The sequence below is a fragment of the Motacilla alba genome, chromosome 6 (genome assembly GCF_015832195.1).
Source record: "Motacilla alba alba isolate MOTALB_02 chromosome 6, Motacilla_alba_V1.0_pri, whole genome shotgun sequence".
Lineage (NCBI taxonomy): Eukaryota > Metazoa > Chordata > Aves > Passeriformes > Motacillidae > Motacilla > Motacilla alba.
Window position 1 is genome coordinate 32248039 of NC_052021.1, and position 20473 is coordinate 32268511.

At 41.7% G+C, this 20473-nt stretch overlaps 1 protein-coding gene across 1 annotated transcript in view; it reads right to left on the reverse strand.

Moving 5' to 3' along the window:
- Nucleotides 1-20473, reverse strand: part of CPXM2 (carboxypeptidase X, M14 family member 2) — a 67686-nt gene that overhangs the window by 39678 nt on the left and 7535 nt on the right. Inside the window, exons 2-3 of the mRNA XM_038141012.1 lie at nt 6838-6947; nt 322-461 (exon numbers count right to left, since the gene is read on the reverse strand). Coding sequence (XP_037996940.1) covers nt 322-461; nt 6838-6947 — 250 coding nt within the window. The remainder of the gene's footprint in view (nt 1-321; nt 462-6837; nt 6948-20473) is intronic.

Genomic DNA, 20473 nt, shown 5'->3' on the forward strand with positions numbered 1-20473 from the left:
TTATATCATATTATATTCTATTCTATTCTATTCTATTCTATTAATTATATTATATTATATTATATTATATTATATTATATTATATCATATTATGTTAATTTATTATATTTATTATTTATATTATATTATATTTTTAGATTTTTATAAATATATATATAATGACTTTGCCCTATGTATAATAACCCTTGCCCCATTCAATGACTTGATGTCTCACAGCATTTCCAATCTGTTTTTTTTTTTTTCCTTGAAGAACCAAAGCACATCAGGACATGTCTTGGTCTGCAAGCTCAGAATCCCATGGAGAAAAGTCAGTGTACTTACGACCAGAGGGAGTTTCTTCCCTGGGTGATGACTCCAGTGAATTTTGTCAGCCTTCGAGCATCTACTTCAATCCACTGGTAGGGGTCATTTCTTCCTGCACACCAAGCACCATCATAAAAATCATTTTCGTTAACACCTGCCTGAAAAGAAGGCAAAGCTGACCATAAATCAGAGCTAAGAAACTGAAGGTTTTTCATGGGAGAAAGAAAGGAACACATCATTCATCCCCCCTCACTTTAAGACCCTTGAGGCCCTCAACAAAATATTCCCTTACTCAAGGCAGGGCAGGAAATTCTGGGAAGTCCCCTTGAACACTAAGAATGTTTACATATAAATTCAAGCCAGAAAAGATAAACAGAGCTTCACTCTGTTCTTGTGGCCTGACAGAGCCACAGATCTAGAGACACAGTTGTTATCCAGAACAAATGATCCACATGGTCTGCAGAGCTTGGAAAGTCCTATAAAGCCAGCTCCAGCCCATGTAAATGATGGTCTGTGATTAGAAAATCTTGTTTTCCCTGGAAGCAGCAAAGCAGAGTGCAAGGCATAAGGAAACAGTAGCACTACTTCCCACCAAAACCAGAATTATTACTTTTCATAGCCAGGGTGGCAAAGGTTAAAAATTCAGGAATGTTTGGCTGCTCCTCAACTTGAGCACCAATCTGTATCCCAATTTCTGCTGGGAAACCCACCACAAACAGCCTTCCCAGCATTTCAAACAAACAGCTGAAGGTATTTTGGGTAAGCTGTTTTCCAAATAAATCTGAACTAGAATTTAATGAAACATAGCATCTGAAGCTTTCAGAGATTTATTTTCCTTCCAAAGCCCAGGAAATGTTTGGCACCAAGCTGGATACTGCCATAAAGAGCACAGAAGCTTTGCCATGTGGTCCTCTGAGGCTACTTGTGTTTTTGTGGTATTTCATCTGTGGTTTATGTGGATTTATCATTGCCATCCATGCAATTCCAGGAATGGATATCATTAAATATTTCCCACATGCAAATGAAGAGGTTTACAGACTTTTTCTACCCAAATGGGTGGCTCTAACTCAGAGAGGATGCAGTGGTTAATCCCTTTACCCAGGGTGGCATCTGAAGGAAGTGCTGCAAAACACAGGACACTGATTCAATTCCTAAAACTTCTCATTTTCAGGTCTGAGATAAGGCAGCTTAAAAATTACCTGTTTTCCTACATCTACCAAAATTAAATTAAGCCCCCTACTTCTATGCATTAGCTCTGATACTTTAAGGAGATGTTTGTATAAAAGTCAAATAAGAATACACAGAGAAAAAGGCTGTTAACAATGGGAGATAAATTCTTCAGGGAGAGCAGAACAATGGGAAAACAATGAGAACACAAACATGGTCACTAACCTGACTTATAACCTTTGGCAAGAAAAGGTTTCAATGCATTTTAAAGTAAGATGGAATCTGAAGTAGCCTGAGGCTCTAAAACCTTGCCAGGAAGTGTTAAGATCTGCAGAGCACCTTGAACCAGCATCCTGCTAATCCCTTCACACTGGAAATTCCACCAGTTCCTGCAGAAAAAGTGCCCCTGTCTCCCTATCCCTGGTCCTTTTTAAGCTGAGGATATTTCCCCTTGGTGTGATGCTCATCAGGGAATAAACCTCTCCTCCAGATTGCAATGAGAAGTGGAAAGTAGAGGGAAAAAATACGGAAAAAGTGCTTATTAAAATAAAAAAACCCTCCCACCTAAATTGCACTCTTGAGTATCCATGGTTTCAACTGGGTTTAAATAAATTTCAGCTGAAGTTGCTTATAAAATATGGGGAGTTTTAGTTATCCAAAGCTTAAAATACTCTGGCCTTAAACAGGGGCAAAGATACCATAAAAATGAAATAAAAACAAGAAGAAGAAGAAGGGGAAAAAGAAGAAGAGGAATAAGATGAAACCCCATGGCGCTACTTCTCCCCGCTCTCTTATTTTCTGATATCATCTTCTCCGAAGCTAAAAAAGGGTTTTTACTGGGTAAAAAGAAGCAGGTGTCTGTGTCTAATCAGCCCAAAATGCTATGTGAAAAAGAGGAGTTTAATCAATGAGAAGTAATTTTTAGGAATGTTTCTGAAGGGAAAAAAATCAAGAAACTTATGCTACAATTTCTCTTCTCAAGCTTCAAGTCTATATTTTTTCTTCTGAAGGAGCTTTATTTCCCTATGGCCACTTCAAAAAACTGTTTCCATAAAATAAAACCTTATAGACTCAATCAAGTATTTAGTAATTAGATTCCTATTAAATTTCTTTGGAAAAAATGATCATTCCTGAGAGACGGGTACAGTTATCACCAAGTATTCTATCAAAGAATACAGATCAAGAACTTTCCTCAGTAAGGTGTTTCCTTGAATTTTAAAAATCCATATTGAATTACTGGAAAAAGCACATTCAAGTTATGTCATGGGTACTTAAATTATCTTCATAAGCAGGAGACTGAAGGAGCTAATGAAAAATGGAAGCCAGGGCTAAGTCTTTTTCCCTTCACAGAATATTCAAGAATAACTCCAAGTCTAACCCAGTTTGTGTTTCACTTGCAGCCAAATGCAAAAATATTTCTCAATATACAGTGTTTTATGAGGAAAAAAAAAAACAACAACCCTTTTGGACAGAGGAAAAGAGACTTTTTTCTGTCACTCACAAATCAGCTATTCCCAAGTGTCAAAGCTGAAAAATGTAATTCAGCTAAACCAAATGAGCTGCTTATTAGGTATCCAGAAAATAATATGAAGGTTACAAATTCCTTTACAAATAATATGACTTTGCATTTCAATTCATGTTTCTCTTCCAAATTAGATGTGTGCAAGGCAGGATAAAAACTTGCTCACAATATCAGGGTTCTAAAAGCCTTTTCTATAATGAGGAGAAAGATGATACTACCAAAATGTACTCAAATAAAGAAAGAAACTCCAGTCTTTTGCCACAAATCAGCTGGAGCAGCAGTGAAAATACACCAAATACCAAACCACCTCTGCTTAAATTCTTTTCCATTCCCAGCAGGATGATCAAAAAATTATTTTACCATAGTCAAGGAAGTTTGGAAGGGAAAAAAAAAAAAAGAGCATTACTCATCACAGGTATTTATAGCAACCACTGCCAGTAGGGAAGGACTAAAACACACAGGCTGCAAGTGAATCTTCAATAATTTTGTCTTTTCCTTGTGATTTGATAATGCAGCTTTTCAAAGGGAACAAAGACCTGGAAAGACGATCATGGAACCATGGAATGGTTTGGGTTGGAAGGGACCTTAAATCCCATCCAGTGCCACCCCTGCCATGGCAGGGACACCTTCCACTGTCCCAGGCTGCTCCAAGCTGGCCTTGGACACTTCCAGGGATCCAGGGGCAGCCACAGCCTCTCTGGGAAATCCATTCCAGTCCTCCCCACCTTCACAGGGAACAATTCCATCCCAATATCCCATCCATCCCTGCCCTCTGGAAGTGGGAAGCCATTCCCTGGGTCCTGTCCCTCAATCCCTTGTCCCCAGTCCCTCCCCAGCTTTCCTGGAGCCCCTTCAGGCACAGGGAGGTCTTCTTTAGACACAAATGCCTGTGTTTGCAGACATGGGATTGCTTTACTTGGGTAGTCTTTAGTGTTTGGATTTCTCCAACCAGGAAAATGAGGAAGGGAAAGAAACATATTTTGACAAATTATCCACTCTTAATTATCATGTAAGTGACAAATACTAATGAATTTTATCCCCGAAGGCAGAGAGCCTCAATTCATATTATTTTATGCCATGATTTCTCTTGATGATGTTAAATGACTCCTGGTTGTACCACTAGTGCAGTTAGATCTCCAAAACATGGGGCTCTACTAAAATGGCTTGTGCCCTTGAGAAATCCCACCTTAATCCCCACACTCAGGCAGGACTGGGAGGAAAATCAGGGCCCACACATTTCAAGGGCACAAGAGAAGCAGATCCTGCAAAGTCTTACCCAATTCTAAGCCTGTCCTCCTCTGGAATAAAGCACACACCAACTGATTCATTTCATGTGCCTCAGATAATCGAAACAGGAAAAATGAAGTAACCAAAGCAAATCCTAACAAGCTTTGGAAAAACTTAATTATTCTGCAAATTCTCTGAGAACTGAGGCAGTGCCAGTTACCTGGGGAGAGCCCTGAGCTTCTCAGCTGACTTTGCATCAGGTGATGAGGTTGGACAGAGAGAGGACTTTGTATTATTTTGCAGGGGGATGAGCACCACAGTCCCAAGAACACTGTGACAGCTCCATGGTGAAATCCAGATCACTGGACAGGGGCAGCAGCCCATAAAACTGCTCGTCACCATCCCCACAGCATAACGTGTTCACAGAATTCCAGTGGCACAGCAGTGTCTCTGAGCTGGCCAAGTGTTTTCCTTCATGCTCAGCTCTGAACAGCAGGAAAACCCAGCAGCTTCAACCCCAGTGCCTTTTGCCTCTCCCCAGCTCGCTGCAACCTCCTGTGCTGAGCAGCAAAGAGAAACCACCAGGGACCTCATTACTCAGCTGGCACATCAGCCACCTGCAGCACCTGTCCCTGGGTAAAGCAAATTCCCTCTCAATATGAGTGAAATTCAGAAATCTTCACGCACTGAAACCCCAGTGACAGGGACCTGCAGATTCCAGGTTTAGAGAAGTTTTAGTGCTATTCAGTTTTACCTAAGCTCAAAGAAAACTATTTTTAAAGAAAAATAAAGGCAAGCTCAATTTTTTAAGGAGTAGTAGTAACCCTGTGTGGTGAGGGGGTTTAGGGAATTACTGTATCAATTGTTTCAGTAGGGGTAAAAAAAATTATTCTAATCCAAGCTTTGGGAAATTTCAGGAAGAGCTGAGAGGCATTTTTCTTCTGCTCTGCTTCTCAGTAAAAGATTGTGCCCTTGGCTTCTCTGGAGATAATATTTAGAGGAAACACCAGCCATTGGTAACACTCTATTTATTTTATATATATATTATATATTTACTTATCACCTCTCTGTTTATTTTAACACACTAATGGTGATGACAGGACTCGATGGACTCCTGGTCTAAACCAGTGTGGTCTTGTGTTTAAATAAACTGAACTCCAACAGCAGCATGAAAAATAAGTAGCCAGAACCAACAGAAAACTCAGAAGTTTGCATCACACTCCTTGGTTTTATGCCATTGTACAAGACTGTAATAAAATAACTAAGCATTCCTCTAGAACCCCCCTGAACATCATCTGCATTCCATTGGGGTGATAATGAAGGTTTTTTTTTCCTAGCAGAAATATCAAGTAAAGAAGCAAGCTCCCTCAGTGGGCTCTCCAAAGACAATAAATGTGAAGGCTGCAGGTGAGAGCTCACCTTGCACACAGCCCCTGGATTGGAAAGGAAGGGCCCATTCCCACTCTGTGCTGGCTGCCTGCCACTCCCCCTTTTCCAGCTGCCTTTTCCAAAGTGGTTTCCTCAGCTTTCTGACCAACTTTAATGCATTAAAACAAACACTGGGAAAAAAAAATTAGGAGGGCTATGCAGGCATCTTCCTCAGAGAGATGTTTGTGCAGAGGCACAGTGGTTTAAAAATTGGTTGAAAAATCAAAAATTGATTGGTTAAAATCAATCCCTCTTCCAGAGAGAACCATATGGAATGTGGCACTGCTGATTAGAGCTCACCCCTCCTAGTCCCAGCCTAAGCATCACACCCCTTAGTTGGGGAGAAACACAAATGAAGGGGTCTAAAATGAAAGATAAATTAAATAAACTTCAGAGATCTTTCACTGTTGGCTCGGTGCTGATATCCTGTTTATGACTCTGAGTATTCTGCTTTATCATGCAAAGTAACAATTTTAGTCTGGACAGACTGTAATTCAGAGAACAGCCCTTGTAATAAAGTGGGAAACAGAAACACGAGAAATATGACAATGGCACTTGGTCCTGCAAAGCACCTAAACACATTTTTAACCTGAAACAAAAGAAGCTAAACAGGATTGTATGTTAGAGAGTTCTGAAGTGAAGCATTTTTTGGACGGTATAATCACTGCTTCTGAAAAAAGCTGCCTTAGGGAAGGGGCTTCACTTGAAACCACACTTTCAATTAACCGCTGTCATTAACTGCAGGCAGACAACACAGGAAAAAACAACTTGCTGTGAGAGCTTCCTTGCAGGCTGGTTGTGAAGGGAGCAGGAAAGGGAGCTGCCTCCACCTCTGCTTGCTCAGATCTGGATCTGGATCTGGATCTGCCACCAAGCCTGGAGATTTCCCCAAATAGCCCCCAAACCCAAAGGTTATCCATCAACCTCCCTCCCTTCTGCAGCTTGCTCAGATCTGGATCTGGATCTGGATCTGGATCTGCACACCAAGTCTGGAGATTTCCCCAAGTAGCCCCTGAATCCAAAGGTTATCCATCAACCTCCCTCCCTTCTGCAGCCCCAGTGTTTCCCCTTCATTTGAATTACATGAGCTGACAAAGCAGTCAGAACCAATAAGTGTCCACTGGTTCTCTTTATTCAGCAGCACAACCTGGAGCCATTCTCCCACTTAGGAGGAAAAAAATTGATGTTACCTGAATATTGAGCCTTCCTCGGTGGGCCCCGAGGCCGTAGCGCTTTGCTGTGGAGGCATGGAGCTGGAAGTCAGTAATTTTTAATGTCTCCAGACCAAGTGGAGGGCAATCTACAAAACAAAAGATTGATTAAATTTTAATTAAACGGGAAAAAAACCACCCCAACAAAACAACACAAAACAAACAAGTATTCAGTTTCTGGATTTCGGCAGTGCCAAGCTGGCTGGGACCTCGCTGGGATAAAGGAGCAGAGCAGTGCTGAGGGCAATGAGGAATGGCAGTTCTCAGAAAATCAATGAGGCAATGCAGATTTACACCATTTGCAGGGGCTCAGATAGTTATTACTGCTTGCTCTGAGCTTCAGTTTTTCACAGATATGCACAGTATTTCCTGTCAAGTGCTTTTCACCAGTAAAACGCCCCTTTTTATTTTTCTTTTTTTTTTTTTCATCCCTTGCTTGGATTTTATTCCCCCTCCCTGTACTCGTTCCAAGCTACTGTATGAAATTATGTTTCTAATTAAAATCTCTTCTGGAAACTTCACTCAAGAGTTCCTCCCGTTGCACAACAGCATCTGTTCCAGAGGTCTGGGAGCCCAGAGAGAGCTGAGCTCTGCAGAGGTGGTGATTAAACACAAACAGAGCAATTTTGACTCAAGGACCATCTCTTTAAGCCCCAAATTCTGCACATCCTTGAGGACAGAAAAGCAAATTCCATGACTTCAGCAAAGCAGTACTTGGAGCTCTGGCTTTGGAAGATAAGAGGTTGGGGGAAATCTGTTCTGTGATTATCAGACAAATATTTGGCTTTTTAATCACTCACCAAAATGTCATGAGGTTATGAAAGTATGAAAGAATCATTTGTGTTGGGAAAGCCCTCAAGAAAGTCCAACCATTCCCTCATCACTGCCATGTTAACCACTACTGTCCCCAAATGCCACATGCACAGCTCTGCTAAATCCCTCCAGGGATGGGGACTCTGCCCTGGACAGTGGGAATGTACCTGATTGTATTTAACTTTCGGGTGCAGTTTTTTGCATTATTAGGCACAAACTGGCAATGTGTGAGATTTCCCAGGCTCCTCCTTAGTTCACAACAAACTAAAATCCCTCAGGAAAAATGTGACAGGCTGCCAATTCATGCTGCTGTTTCTTTGGTCATCCTTAGGAAGTTCTCACACAAATCCAGGGCCAAATGTCTCCTTCAGAAGTAGTAAAGATATAAGGTAAAAATTAATATATTTTCTGAAGTACCAACAGTGATCTTAGTGTTACATAAGAGCTGAAATGCAGACAGTTCCTCATTTCAAAGAGCTTTCAATTCAATTATCCAAAACAGAGAAGAAACAGGATGTGTAATGAAAGGCAGAGGAAGGAATAGCTGGGAGGATTTTGGGTTGATTGTCTGATTGTTTTAATTTCATTTCCTTATAGAGTGTTGCATCTTTCATCATATTCCAAGTGGAAGTCTCAGGCTCTGACAGATCTCTACTGGGAGTAAATTACATCGTTTGGAACTGCCTGCCTTTTTAAACAAGTTTGGTCCTCAAGACAGGTTTGGAAATCAATCTCATGGTGTAGTCCTGAGAATGCTTTGGCACTTTGGTGTATATTCCTCTGTGAACAATCTCAAATTCCCCAGAAGTTACCCAGAACTACCTGTGCCAGGTCAGAGCTGAAAATAAAGATGAGCTGCAAAAAAAAAAAAAGCAAGCTGGTTTTGCACGCTCAGTTCATAAAACATCATTTAATTCAGTGTTTATGCTGCTCCTAACAAAGCCACGGGGAGATCTACAGGTACTGCTGGGAGTTATAAAATAAAAGGTGAAAAGTCTCTGTGTTTCACATCCTGTTCTCTGCTGCCAAACTGCAGCAAAGGCTCCTGGAGCCACCCCCGGTGTCACTTCCCTGCTCCATGGGATGCACAGGATGAGCAGTCCCAACCTGTTGGAACCCTGGCTGCTGAGAATTTCAGACCTTCTGTGCTGACAGGCACTGACCCCAAGAGAACTCTGAGGCCATGGAGAAAGCTTCCAAAACGGAATGGTAGAACTGGGATTGTGGGTGTGGAGTTTGGATAGAAGTGTGTTGACATCACAGGGTGGAAAACTTAGAGTTTAAGGGTTCAGAATACAGTAATATATATAAAGTAAGATGGAGGTTTTAGGGTGGAGGCTGGTCCTTCTCCTTCTTCTCCATGGGTTTGGGTGGTTTTGTGTCATTGGATAAAAAAGTCCCCATTGCAGGCCATGGGTGGTTGGTTATTGGGTTAAAAGGAAAAATAATTTAGGTGTCTTTTCTTAATTGGACATTTTATCTTTAAAAGGCCTTGGGAAGAGAGAGATGGGGCTCCATTTTTAGTTTGTTGGAGTGAAGTGCTGTAGAACTCAGGGTTTGTGGGATTGTAACATGGATAAGAGCTAATAAACATCAGAGTCTGAACAAGAAATACTGTCTCACACATTAATCCCAGCCCTGGCAGAAAAAAGAAGCAAAGAATCCACACCTACCCACCACTGCCCTTGGCTGTGCAAAACCCCATTTTGATGAAACCTGTAGGAAATCCACTATTTTTGAGCCTGGCAGAGCAGTTCAGTGACATTCACCTGCCCATGCAGGTATGAGAAGCGGGTTGAGTTTTATTCAGAGTAAAATGTTATCAATTCACTGTAAAGCAGCAGAATTCCTGGGTTGCCTGTGGATTTAGGCTGCAAGATGGGTATTTCCAGGCTGAAAAAAATTCCCAGAGTGTTTTGGTGTTTATCTCAGTTTCTAGAGGAATTGAAGCTTAATAACAAACGTTCATGCAGATCTCAGAGAAAGGTGCTTGACTGCTCTTTATTTTTCAAGGATGAATTATTTGTGCTGTCTGTGGATACATCACTTCACCAGGCTAACATTAGGAAATGCTCGATTTAGCAAGAGCTGTCAATGAAAGCAAGATTGGGCTGCGAGAGCAGGCAGAACAGGTAACTGATGAAAACCCTACAATGTTCCCAACTCTCCTTTCCCAACCTGCTCAAGCCTTATCATGTTCCAAGTGAAGTCATAAAGATCTTTACCATCAATTCAATAGTATCCTGGAATGTGTTTTTTACACTTATCCATGTAAATTAATAGGGGAACCCCTGCTTTCTCTAGGCTTTAAGCTGTGACTTCCCAAACTAAACAAATCATTTTTTTTTTCTTTTATCTTAGTAAGAAAAAACCTGAATATTTTGCTTCAGTACTTGACTGAAAATTAATGAAAATACTTTCTTCCACTGTTGGCTCCTCTTTCTCCAGTGGACATCCCAAACTGGGAGCAGAGCAGCAGGATTTGCATTCAAAGACCTTTAGACATTTCCATCTGTGTAACCCTGCATGGGGATGATATTCTTGGAATCATCCAGACTGTTGTTTGCAGCAGCTTGGATGTATGGGATTCATGCAGTTTTCCACAAGAAAAGACTTTTGATTTTTATTTAAAATAATGTTTTCTATTAATAGCCATAATATTTGAATATTAACACTTTAGGAATATAAATGTTTTCCACATGCATACGAATTCCAACATCAATAAAGGGATGAAAAGAGGAGCATGTAGACCAAAACAACAATTTGTAATGTACAGAGATGGTGGGGACAAATTTTTCAATACAGCCTCTTCAGATTACCTCAGATTTACTCATCATAATACAACAAAATCCACCTGAAGTTGCCATATCACTACTGACAAAAAAAAAAAATTCTGAGTCATACTGAGAATTTCATTTTGGATAAATTATTTTGTTGGGGTGTGTGTCCCCTGCTTCTTAAAGCTACTGGAGATAACCAGGACTGTTTTTTGAAAAACAAACAGGAAAAGAAACTGATTTATGGCATTCATAAAAACTTTCCTTTTTAAAGTATTGCTTTAATACATTTTATTTAACTTGAAGAAATATTTCACGAAACAATGAAAATTGCCACCCAATCAGTAGGGCTGTCTTAATGATTTTGCACTCTCTGTGCCAGTTTGAAAAAACCTTGGGGAAGCCACAGAAATTGGACAGCAGGAATGACCAGAGACTGTGTGAATCTATTGCATAATGGATTCAGCTGGAAATGACCCAATTATTTGGCTGTTTCTTTAACCAGCTGAAAATTTAATCATTATAAAACACAGAGAACTCAACTGTGGCTTTGAGACACTGAAATACACATCCTGTGTACATAAGAACTTAATAAATGTATGCACCTACAGCATTTCTGGTTTAGAGGGACAAAAAACAAACCTTAAGCTCAAAGGTGCAGGGAAGGGGCTGTTGTGGAAATTTCTTCCCTCCTGGCCCATATTCAAGCATGATTCTGTGTGTGATTTGCAGCCATGGATAGGTGTTCACTTTAGAAATGAACATTAATAAGAAGTCTGGTTCAGATGAGTTAATTCCAGTAAAAAGAGACAGGGCTTGGGTTCAGAGTTAATGACATTCGTCTGTGGAAGTGTGTTCTTGTGAGGTTTTGAGTCCAGAGCAGCTTTCCTGCAGCAATGCTAAATGGCCACATCTCAGTGCCCATTATTGTCAATTATTCTTCCCCCAGGAGGCCCAGCAGGGCACCAGGGCAGTTCTGGTACCTGGGCACGGGGGGAGATCCCTGGCCCTTAAAATCAGCAGGAGAAACACTCAGGAATCAGCTCATCTCCACCTCATCTCTTGAAATCTGAATTTACCTCTTACCCTAGGTGTGCCTACAGCAAGAACAACACCTGGATGTGCAGCTGAGCTCCCTCCTCAAGCCAACAGGGGCCCACTTTGCAATCTCACTGTGGGAGCATATTGAAAAGCAGTTTCATCCTCGTGATGGCTTTGTCCAGTTGCAGCAGCATCTTCAATTAAAGCCCTGGTCAAACCCCACCTTTTGCAGAGCCAGCGTGGTTTCCTTCACTCCTGCAGGATAATCACAGCTGCTGTGCTGCAATTTCAGCTGTTCTGCATCACACAGCTGTGTGAGCAGGCAAGGAAAACCCTTGTGCTCATCTCTGTTGCCTAAATTACTCATTTATTTTATTTCCTTCTGGTCTAAATAAAGAATGCCAGGTAAGTCCACACTGCCTTTATGGCTCTTGTATCTAACAAAGATGCATTTAGGAAACCATTCTGTCCTCCTCTTTCAGAGGCAAAGCAGACAAACAGTTCTTTAAGAGAATTTTCCATCAACTTTGGAATATGTTCAGCTTTTCAAATGGAAGGGCAGAGAGAAGCATCATGTTTCCTCTTCAGCCCACATCATAAAAGCCATACCTGAAACCCTCTTCAATTCCTACAAGTCTGTGCTGGTCTAACTCCTCATGAGCAGAGACACTGGGATCTGGAAATGGAGAAATATCAGCTTTGTGCATCTGACAATCTCCTACCCCAGGGGAGATACAGGATTTAAATCTTATTTAAACAAAGCACTTCAACGTGCAATTAAGAGGCAAAACTGTGAATTTATCTACAGATACAGGTAAATTAAGCCCACAAATAAGTGTATATTTTGTGGGAATTAAGACTTTAATGTTCATTATACCCATTCTTAGGTCTCGATGGTCTTGCACTAAAGTTTCTTGATGAGGCCAATATCATAAATTTTGCCCTAGCAGCTAAATTTAGAAGTTTTCCTATGAAAAGTGTGGTTGATAATTCATCTTCTAACAGCAGAAACTTTTAATGGGAACTCGGGCAGACTCATTTCTGTTGCTAAAGTTCTGCTTAAGTCACAGGTAGGCAAAGTACTTTAATACTGCAATGCACCTGCAAGGTGAAATAACAGTAAAAGCACATTTCTTCACCTTGCTGAAAATATCTTTTGATTACATTTCTGTGATGGACAGCCTTTGTAAGGGCTGAGTTCAACAGAATAAAGTTTTCCATTTTCTAAATAATTTGTTATATATATATTACATAAATAATTTATATTTATTTATGAGGACATGGAAGGGTGAAACTTAGGTCTCTAAATGTTGCTGCTTTGATGATGTGATCACGGAAGTGTGAAATTCCCACAGATGTTCATGACTCACACTCCACAGTTGCTATGGCCCAGCTTTTCCCTGGAAAAACGTCCCTGGGTTTCAGTCTGAGTGCTTTTCTGACTCTGCTCATATCTCGAGTGTTGCTAACAACAAGTTTCTTTTCTGACCTGAATTCTGGCCACCAGCCACCCTACACCCCAGATCATTTGAAGCAGCATCTTGAGGCAGCTCAAAGTTCCTCAAACACCTTTTGCTTTTCTTTACTTTTTCTGACAAACCCATTCCCAGAGCACTGAGAGAGCAAAGCAAGCAAAGTGCACTTACAACAAATCCCCTGCACAGAAGTTGAAATACTGAATTACAGTCCCAGGCCAAAGATCAAACAAAGAATTAAGGAGATGCCAACATTTCCTGTCCTAAGACCACATTAATTATTGGCCAATGTTGCACTGAAGCTGTATATTTTTCCAGGACAAGCACCAAATGCTGCATTGAGGTCTTCAACATCAGGGACTCCTCTCAGGAGGAAATATTTATCACAGCAGTGCAACCTACACTTGTGATTGCTCCTGAAGATTTAAAAAGAAATAAAGAATAAATGAGGAATTGTCTTGGTTCTTTAGGTCGGGTCTGACATGAAACCAAATGAGATTCTGAAAATGCACTTTTTGATTTTCTCTCATTAACTTTTCACATTTTTGCTCTCTCACAAGCCCAGGTTGTGGCTGGCTCCAGATGCAATGAAACATTTAGCAGGAAGAGCTTCTATTATTGCTGGCACAGCTGGAGGCAGGAGTTTCCAGAGTGCCTGGGAGTTTTGTGGCCAAGCCTTCAGACTCAAGAGGTTCATCTAAACTCCAGACATCACATTCACCCCCTGAACGGCCTTCTGCTGCCACCAGCCTGGCACAGGATGGGGTTTGTGATGTGGCACAAGTTACCCTCCAATTTGTACCCATATCTGCAAAGATCTCCCCCCTCTCTACAGAGAAAGTATTTAATTTATTCACTCTGAAGGAAACATATTTCCTTTAGTGGCCAAAAGAACCCAGCCTGAAAAACATCATATCAGCTCTCAACTTTTTATTATGAGCTTTGACAAAGGCTGAATTCTGTGCTCTTGATTTTAAAATGCCTCCTCTGATGGTTTTTTTCTGAAGCACAGGGTGAAGAGTTTCTGCAATTCCAGCTAAAGCCACAAAACTGAGTACAGCCATCAAAAATGAGAACCATTCTTTTTTTTTTTTTTTTTTTTTTTCCAGAGCCGAACAAACAGACTTAGCCAAAAAAAAAAAATGGAGAACAAAACTGAGACAGACCACTTGCACAATGGCTGGGTACGGGACAAAAATTACCATTAAAAACACATCTTCATGCCAGAAATAGCTAAAAATACCAGGTCACTGAGGTGTACTGCAAGAGCAGAGATTCTACACGCAGAGCATTAATTGTAGCCATCAAAAATAAACATTAAAACTTGGAATACTATTAACAAATATAAAACCAAGACAGAAATAACTCTGATCTTAAGGTACAACCCTGGCTCAATAAATGAGACATCTTAGAAGCGCTCAAGTTTAACCCTATTAGCAATCCAATTTGAGTGCATTTACCAAAAATAGCATAAATATATAAGAAGTATGAGTATAAAACAGGCTTGTGGTGCAATTTGCCCCCTCTCCCTCCATGAGAGCTGTAGTAGGAATTATATACAGCAGTAAATATGTCCAATATATCCATAGTTGGTATAGAACATTCACTGGGCAGAGCGACAGCATAGTCATGAAATTCCTTAAACATAAATAAACTGGAAAGTATCCATAACTCCTGGTCCTAGAAATACACATTTACTGAGCATTCTGACTGTTTTTTGAGGATTTTGCAACGCAGCTGTGCTTTTTGGGGAAAAAAAACCCACATGGATTTGAGGTGGCCCAAAGGAATTACACAAGTGGGAGGACACAGGAATGGGGCTGTAAATGCTCCACCCTGAGAATCAGAACTGCTCACCTGGGCCTGAGACACACAAGAAGAGCTTCAGAAATCCTCTGGAAACACCTAATTCCACTGGAACAATGACACTGCTCTGATGTCACCCAGCTTTCGCCTTCCCACCCTCCCCACACACATGGAGCAGGGAAAACCTGAGAAACTGTAAAGTTCTCATTAGTAGTGACGAGCCATTAAATTTCATCCCCACTGCTACAGTCACCTCCACTCCCAAGCTCTAAATTTACACTTGAGAAGGACTGAAACCAGCAGCTTCCCAGTCAGTTCCACTTAATGTTATTCAAATTTTAATCCAGTTCAACTCCAGCACAGACAAGATTATGGTTTTTTTTTACTTCTCAACAAGGCAGAAAATGAGCTGAAAATGACACTGAACCAGACGCGCGAACTTCCTTCCATGATGTAGCTCAAACGTGAGTAAATCATGGATGTGGATAGAATCACTTGGCTCTTCAGTTTTGGGTTTCCTAGGCTGTTTTCTACCCCTGTGACTTAGCTCCTGATGCAAGGCAGGAAACTCCAGAGCCACGCTGATGAAGTAGCACGAGCTGTGCCTCAGGCAGCCGAGAGCCATTAGTCATCTCAGCTGAGAGCTGTCACCTTCCATATTTTTATTATTAAAGTTAAAAATACTCAAATGGCCAACAGAGTGCAGACTAGCAGCAGTCTATATCTGCAGTGAGACCTGGGGGAGGATCACCCTTCTGACCTGATCATCAGTCCTGTTGCCTTGGGAAAAACTCATCCTTTGGATGGAGGAAATCCTTCCATGCTTTGGAACTGAAATCTTCCCTACAGCGTGCTGCTCCTCAGTGCTGCCATGAAAGTTGGAACACACGGCTGCAAACGCAGCTCCATGCACAAGGAACGCCCTCAAAGATGGGCTGGGATTGCCAAGCCAAGCCTCACCCTTGGAATTGCCCCCCCTTCTCCTCCAGCAGCACTGGGAGGATCGCAGGCAGGCTCTGCTCCAGCCCCAGGGTCCCTCAGAGCTGTCACCCTGCTCCCCTCCCTGCCCAGCCCTCTGCCAGGCTGCACATCTGGGATAAATACTCGACCTATATAAGGAGCCTGTGACAGGAAATACCTCAAACCAATCCAGTTTGCTTTTAAAAGCTTTTATAAAGTGTAAGGTCTGAGTTTTATGAAGACCTGGTGTGTCTGCTCTAGCAAGTTTAGATATTTATACACGTTTTTTTTCCCCTTCTAGCATCACATCTGTTGTTATCATTTCATAGGAAATAATAAGAGAAATTAATAAACCCAAACACTTCTCATAAGGCATAGAAGTCTTCATAGTGCCTGGAGCTGTTGCTCTGGCAGTGATTCCAGAAGAAAGTTGTGTGGTTACAATAAACCTGAACTCAAGCTTTGTACTCCTTCCCAACCCTTAAAAAGGAATCAGTTTGTAAGTTCTAAGGCAGAGTAAAAAGCAAAAATAACTTTGGTTGGGTTGTCTGCTCCTCAATTACTCTTTTTTATTTAACTGATTATTCATTTGATAGACTGCATGTTCTTTGAATGCACAGAATTCTTTGAATTCTTGAGTATTCCTTGATACACAACTCTAAGAAAGCACTAAAGTATCAGAAGTAACTAAATCCCAAACAGTGGAAAACTGCTTCAGTGGAGGGATAAAAAATTGGCCAGGTACACACAGAAAATAACCAGAGGTTCTTTGGAAATATCCAGAAGTGCAGAAAAGCAAAAGATTTAGCAACTCATATAACAGAGCTTTCTTGTTTCCTTTAAAGCCCACCATGTCCAAGCTGTTGCACCCTTGAGAAGCACCCTGAGAGCAGAGGATTTAAGAGTTCAAAGCATCAAGAAGCAACATTCAAAAAACAACTAAATCTCTGAGATCTGAGAAAACCAAATCCAGGCCTGGACTGAAGAGCGAGTACCCTCTTTTATTTTAAAAAAAAAACAAAAACAAAAACAAAAACAAAAACAAAACAACACAACAAAACAAACAAAAACCTAAAAAACCCAAAAAAACCCCAAACAAACAAACAAAAAAACCAAAAAACCCAAAGCAAACCAACAACCAGTAATTTTAGAGGAAGGCATGATCCTTAGGGAGCTCAGAAAGCCCCCTGTGCAGACAGGCTCTCCCTTTCCCACATTTCAGCAGGCGTGATTCCCTGAGTTTTTGCTCATCTTCCCAAGGATTTCAGCTCTCAGGTGACTATTTAGCTTTCCTGTGTCCATTGTGAAGATGACATTTGGACACACCAGAGTCTGTTCAACTTCCCCCTCTCTACCTGCCTTCAAACCAATCATGGAAAAGTCAGCTTATGGAAACAAGTAAGTTTTAAAATGCCTCAAGCCCAAGCAAGCACCAGGAATCTGTGGATTTAAAAGCTTGGTTATTCCCTTTTAAATTCTGAACACTCAGCATTCTCTCAAGGCTCTGAGTTTCCTGTCTGCAGGAAGAGAAATGTTAAAATTGAGCGGGACATTGCTTTTGGGGATCTCTGGGAGGATTGCAGGGAAGGTTTGGAGCTTAAGCTGGGAAGTTGGTGTGAAGCTCCAGCTCCAAGGAACAAAGGAGATAAAGCAGTTCAAGCAAGGTTCAGACAAATATCTCCAAGGGTGGGCACCTCTCCAGCCCAAATGTTCAGAGCTCCCTTCTCCCTCTTCCAGCTTCCTACGGTTCCCAAAATTCATTCTGTCCAAACATCTTTTCTGCTTTGTTTAACAATTCAGCTGTGGTCCAGCAAAGGCTCAGAATCACACACAAGGCTCCACATTTAGCACACTGGAGGCCTCACTGGTTCAAAGCAAAGTGTGTCAGGAGCTCCAAATGAATTGGAATATGAGTTATTAGTGAGTATAAAACTGACTGCATTCATCTCTGCCTGCTCCAGGCTGAAAGCCCAACAATCCAAGCTGAAGGCAATGCATTTCCCAGCCTGTGGACCCAAGGAGAAAGGCTCAGGAGAGCATTCAGATAAAATCTAATTTTTATCAGTTGCCCAGTGAGGTTTGACATCCTTTCCCTGGAGAAAAGTGCCCACATTGTCACCAAGAGATTCATCTGCACTGCAAAACATCAAGGTGTTAATGTGAAAACTTCAGGTCATGATTTGGGATTTATTAACTCCAGTGCTGCCTTGGAGAGCCCAGCTTCCTTCCCATCCACAGGAGCCAAAAGTATTGTTAAGTACAGGTATTCTGCACTTGAAAAGCCATGGAATAGGGAAAGCTTCAAGGCAACCTTCCCAAGCATAAAACTCCTCATTTTTCCACTTCCTAATTGGAAAGGAAAAAAATCTGATTCAGGATTAATGAGTAGAAATATGGAAAGAGCCACAGAGGAAAAGTTTTGTGCTATTTTCTGTCCATTTTTTCAAAGAGTTCTGTGGCATTGTATCTGCACTAACTCCCTACTAGCACTTTTTTACCATATTTTTTTTAAATTCCCATTTTATTGCTCTTGTAAGACAGCAGGGGGTCTCCATGTCTGATTGCCATTTGACTCGCATTCAAGCACCAAAAAAAGCCAAGTACATATCAGGAGGATGGAACAAACCAGATATGTCTGCAGGAGTTTGGATACCACACTGCCAGGCTCAGACCCCTCGGCCCTCATTCCTGCAAGCCTGGAATTTATCCCTTTTCTTCTCTGGGGCTCATGCCTTCCATCCATCTCTTGGCTTCTGCAGCACCTGGACTCACTTTGTCAGCATTTTCAAGGGTCTTTGGGAGAACACTCAGAGATCAGTCATATTTCTGATTCTGTGCATGATTCCCCAATCCTTTGTTCCACTGCCAGATGGAACCAAGGTTTTTTGGGTCCCTTTTTGTCACTTCCAGGTATCTAATGAAAGGCAAAGGAACTGGTCTAGATCTGAGCTGACTCATCTGGGGAGGCTGCAGGAGGTCTGGACTGCAGTCCTCTGCTGGGATCCAGAATTACCCAGAGGAGCCTGAGGAACAGAACAACCCCTAGGAGAGCTGTCAGACACTTTTCTCTTTGTTTTAGCTGGGGTGTGTGCTGGGCCTGCCTCACCTGGGGGAAGCCTCCTGCTCCAGGGACATGCACTGAAGGCTGGGACACATCCCCATCTTCTTGGGTCAGCCCCATCCTGTAACAAATCCAAATCCACTCCAGATTTACCATGGGAAATTCCAGCCTCCCCAGCAGCCATCTATACAGAGAATATATGGAATATATAGATTTGCTTTTGGCAGAGCTCTCATTAGAATTTTTGGTTGGAATTTAAAGACAGTGCAGTCTACAAACTCTGGGATAAAGCTGGGTCTGTCCTCTGGGATAGGGAACTTTCCATCCAGCCTATGATGACAAACACACTTCTAACTGTTTCTGAAATGCCTTTTGTAACTTAGAATCACAGAATCATTCAGGTTGGAAAAGACCTCCAAGATCATCAAGTCCAACCTTTAACAGTTTTTTTTTCAGTACCTGAGCAATTAAGGGGAAAAAGGAGAAAAATCACATTGTAAAGGGCTGAAGTTCTACTTTTAGGCAATCACATAGGAAAGGCTGCTTGGCTGAAATTGCAGTTTCTGTTATCAGTCAGTGAAGCAGTTTTGGGAAGGTTGAGATTTGGTCCCTTGTTTTCAGAAATCCTCTGTCCTGTACATGAGGAAAATTCATAAAATTACTGAAAATAATCTTGGGGCAGGAAAAAAAGAGTGTGTTTGAGCCAAATCTGGCCTAAGGGGTGGTTGTACCAGTGGTGTCAGGAGTGCTGACAGCCAGGTCTGAGATCAGCTCTTCCAAAATACTCTGAACTGTTCCCTTCCTTTGACAGATGTTTCAGGAGCACCCTGAAAGTCATGAGGAGCCATAAACTTGTTACCATAAGCCTCTGTATCTCTGAAGGGGAGGACATAAAAATACTCAGTTTTCTGGGAAAGAGGGACAAAGATGGGTTTCAGTTCGCTCCCACTGCAAGCAATGCCTTCTCCCAGCACGCCAGGATGGTTGATGGGCTTGGCATTTCCCCTCAGTCCGGGATGTGGAGAAGGAAGAAGATGCTTGGCCTTGCTCCATGCTCCCTCTTTCAAACACAACCCCCTTGAAATGCAAGGCTGCTTTGCTTTCTAAAGTTCAAATGAGAAAACAGCTAAAAAGCAAATCTGGGGACAGTGAGGACTGCAGACCTCCCGGAAGACAAGCAGGGACATTTGGGCTTCACCCTCAGGATCTCTTCTAGGTCCCAGCCAGGATTGACCCTGTAGAGCCAAAATGAGGGGAAGCAACAAGAAAACCACTAAATTTGTGATACATGGGAGAGTAAGGAAGAAATCATCTACAGGAAGCACTCAGGCTCCATAACCTAAGCAAGAAAATCAGATTTAGGAAGGTCTACCAGGTCATCCAGGTCTACCAGATCATCCACTGTCTGGATGAGCTGCTGAGGTCCAAAAGAAAGAATCAACATGAACTGAGAACTCTGGTGCTTTATCCAGCTGAGTCCTAGTGTAGAACTTTCAAAATTCCCATATTTTTAAAGTCTTTAACTATAGATATACACTTTTTTTTTTTTACTATCAACTTCATGGAAGATCTCAGTTGGACTTGGTCTTTGGGAATCACGTTGATTGCAGGAGAAGAGTTTTGCCAGGTACACACCTTAAATAATTCACCACAGCCCCAGGCTGATGTACAGTCACACAAGA